Here is a 3478-nt window from a genome sequence, read left to right as displayed (position 1 = left end):
TTGTGGCAGGCGCCTGTAGTTCCAGCTACTCGGGAGGCTGAGGCAAGAGAATCACCTAAGCCCCGGAGTTGGAGGTTGCTGTGAGCTGTAATGCCATAGCACTCTACTGAGGGTGATAAAGTGAGACTCTGTCTCTACCAAAAAAAATTTTACTAGGATTGTTAATTGAATGCATGTTAATGGAATTAATTGGTGTGGTAAACCAAAGGGAAGAATCAGAAATGACTATAAAAGTTTAGGCCTGTGAGCCTAGTAATTTTTGGTATTACTAAAGTGAGGAAGGTGGAGAGTGGCTGACTAATAATAGTTTACATTTGCAGGGAACTTTTACAGTTTACAGAGCACTTTCATTTTATGATCACAATGATCTTTACTATGACCCTAGAGATTAAGGAAACAGCAGCTAGATAATAAAGTAGTGTATCTCAGATTGAGGATTAAGAGGAAGAGATTACTGTTAAAGAGCCAAATAATCACTTCTACTGTCTTGCAGACAGGCACAAGCAAGAGAGACAGTCACTCACTTTGCTAATAGTGAGAAAAAAGGCAAAAGCTAATTTTTTTTTTTTTTTTGGAGATACAGTCTCACTCTGTCACCCTGGGTAGAGTGCCATGGCATCATCATAGCTCACAGCAACCTCAAACTCTTGAGCTCAAGCAATCCTCTTGCCTCAGTCTTTTTTTTGTTGTTGTTCTATTTTTAGTAGAGACAGAGTCTCACTCTTGCTCAGGCTGGTCCCAAACTCCTGAGCTCAAGCAATCCACCCACCTCTGTCCGCCAGAGGGCTAGGATTACAGGCATTTGCCACCACGCCTGGCCAAAAAGCTGACATTTTAATCAAGACAATAAAAACTGTCAGTCTCAGCAAAACAAATAAGCACTTACTTCTAACTAACTTTAACAGTATCATTCAATGAATGCAAAGGACTCACTTTGATAAAGTCCAGGACAGCTTCTCTCTGAATTTGCCTGGTCCTTATTTTCTCCTCCTCATACTGTAGGGCAGCAAGCTGTGCCTCTCGCCGAGTGTGCTCTACTAATTGTTCTCTTCTCCGATGAAGTTCCAAGTCTATATGTGACATCTGGAACAAAAGTATTATTTTATATATTCCAGTGGGGATAAGGATCAACTTATCAATATTTCCTATCAATTTCAGGAACCACTGCTGACCCAAGTAAGTTTTACTTCACAGTGACAAAGCATTGCTTCAAGTTTGTGCACTTTTCCCATGTGCACTGTTCTTATGTTTACTCCAAAGCCAACATACAGGTAAAGACTTTTTTTGGTCTAGTGTCTAAAAACATCGTTAGCAATATCATGTGCATATGTTATGTATGAACTGAGGAGAAAAATAGTAAATGTTACAAATATCTGGCAATTAATGGCAATTTATTATAAAAGAAGAAAACTGTTATTAGTTTGAAAAGCAAAAATAAATAAATACATGTACTAAAAATTACCTGATTGTGACTTGGTGACAGTGACAAGAAAGATGGATCAACTGGAACCCTAACCCCCCAAAAAAGAAAAAACTCTTTAATAAAGAGACATACAAAAAAGCAAGTTAAATTTTTACTGTTAACATAGCTTTCTATTAATTAGTGCCTTGTTAGCACTGAAGGAGTAACTGCATTTTGCAAACTTGAGCCCAAGTCATTAAATTAAACCACAGGAATACCTGATGTCTCCAACTCATGTTTCACACGATGATATCTTGATTAATTTACGGGTAGCTAACAACTGCCTATGTTATTCAATACTGACAATACAGTTCAGATAACTTTTCAAATAGTACCATTTTTTTATAACACAAATAAGTATTATCTTTACTACCATGATTGAAACAAGATACATGTAAACTGAGATATTTTTATTTACAAAGCTGTTTTATCTATAGAAATCTAGACTACTACAGAACCCAGTAACTCACCCAGAATCTTATTTTCAATAATTAGGATTGATGAAGCAATTTTAATAACAGAAGAAAAGATTCTGTTCATTTTTATTTTTAAGGAAAAGATGAAGCCCTATTTGATGCTTAGAAAAAAAAGAACAAAGAAAAGTGCTACTTGTGGCAGGGCATGTAGTCTCAGGACGTTGATAGGCTGAGATAGCAGGATAGTTTGAAGCCAGGAGTTATGGACCAGCCTGGGGCAACATAAAAAGATCCTGTCTCTAAAATATAAATATTATTTGCTTCTCATTGTTACCAGCCTTAACTCTTTTAGTTTGGCATTTATGTTTTTTCTGAACCAGATTTCACATTTCAAGTCTCTGTAACTTTTCTTTGTGTCTGAAATTAAAAATGTCAAAATAAGTGTGCTCTCACCTAACAGGCGCAATGTCAGGGTATGTGGCACATCGCCTGGGTGAGGGGCACAACTACAACTTGGACTGTACTTTAAATGCAAACAGTGTAACCTAATCATCTGTACCCTCAAATTAATCTGAAATTAAAAAGTAAAAATGTCAGGATGGCAACTTTTTGACATTTAGGACTTAAACCTGAAACTATGATCATTAGCCTATCAGGCTGATTTAAATGCACTGAAATCGATGTGCTATTAGGGAACTAAAAACAAATCCCTAAAAGCTTCAGTAATTTCTTATGAACTATTTCTACTAATATAAATTCTTCAAGCTGGCATTCAGGATTTAACAAACAAGCCCAATATGGAATCTTTTCTCTGGCAGGAGCTCTCGTCATCATATTATTCTTTACTTAAAGCCTTTTCCAAAGAGCCCAACTTAAGGATATCTTCCTCTTCACAGAAAAGGTCTTTTTTATAATCTTATAATCTTTTTTGTTTGTTTGTTTTGTTTTGAGACAGAGTCTCATTTAGTCACCCTCAATATAGTGCTGTGGTTTCACAGCTCCAGCAACCTCAAATTCTTAGGCTCAAGCAATTCTCTTGCCTCAGCCTCCCAAGTAGTTGGGACTACAGGTGCCCGCCACGACTCCTGGCTATATATATATATATATATATTTATATATATATTTTTTTACAGGTATTTTTAATTTATTTACTTATTTATTTTTGGCTGGGGCTGGGTTTGAACCTGCCCTACCGTTTTGAGCCACAGGCGCTGCCCTCTTGGCTATTTTTTGAGATGAGGTCTCACTCAGGCTCAGGCTGGTCTCAAACTCGTGAGCTCAGGCAATTCACCTGCCTTCGCATCCCAGAGTGTTAGGACTACAGGCATGAGCCTCAGCAGCACCCGGCTTCCTTTTTTATAAACTTATTTTTTCTTTAAACTTGGAATTTTCTTCCTTGATGTGTATGTTTTTTTTTTTTTTTTTTGCATTTACTAACTATGATTGACTCATTTCCTGGATAATACTTTTTATAAGGCAAATAGAAACTAATACTTACCGAGCTGTTGCCATGTACTACATTTACCATGTAAGTGAAGTGTTTTACACAAACAATTGTGCCTTACAATTACCTTATGAAGAACTATTTTTTTTTTTTTTT

General features: G+C 36.6%; 1 protein-coding gene across 3 annotated transcripts in view; it reads right to left on the bottom strand.

Moving 5' to 3' along the window:
• The window catches only part of LRCH3 (leucine rich repeats and calponin homology domain containing 3), a 126981-nt gene that overhangs the window by 44882 nt on the left and 78621 nt on the right, over positions 1 to 3478 (bottom strand). For all 3 annotated transcript variants that reach the window (XM_023509011.1, XM_023509013.1, XM_023509012.1), the window contains exons 11-12: positions 1463 to 1511; positions 934 to 1083 (exon numbers count right to left, since the gene is read on the bottom strand). In XM_023509011.1, coding sequence (XP_023364779.1) covers positions 934 to 1083; positions 1463 to 1511 — 199 coding nt within the window. The remainder of the gene's footprint in view (positions 1 to 933; positions 1084 to 1462; positions 1512 to 3478) is intronic.

The sequence above is a fragment of the Otolemur garnettii genome, unplaced genomic scaffold, assembly GCF_000181295.1.
Source record: "Otolemur garnettii isolate 467f Iridium unplaced genomic scaffold, OtoGar3 scaffold00310, whole genome shotgun sequence".
Taxonomy (NCBI): Eukaryota; Metazoa; Chordata; class Mammalia; order Primates; family Galagidae; genus Otolemur; species Otolemur garnettii.
Note: the sequence above shows the minus strand (reverse complement) of the source record. Positions and strands in the feature narration are given on the sequence as shown.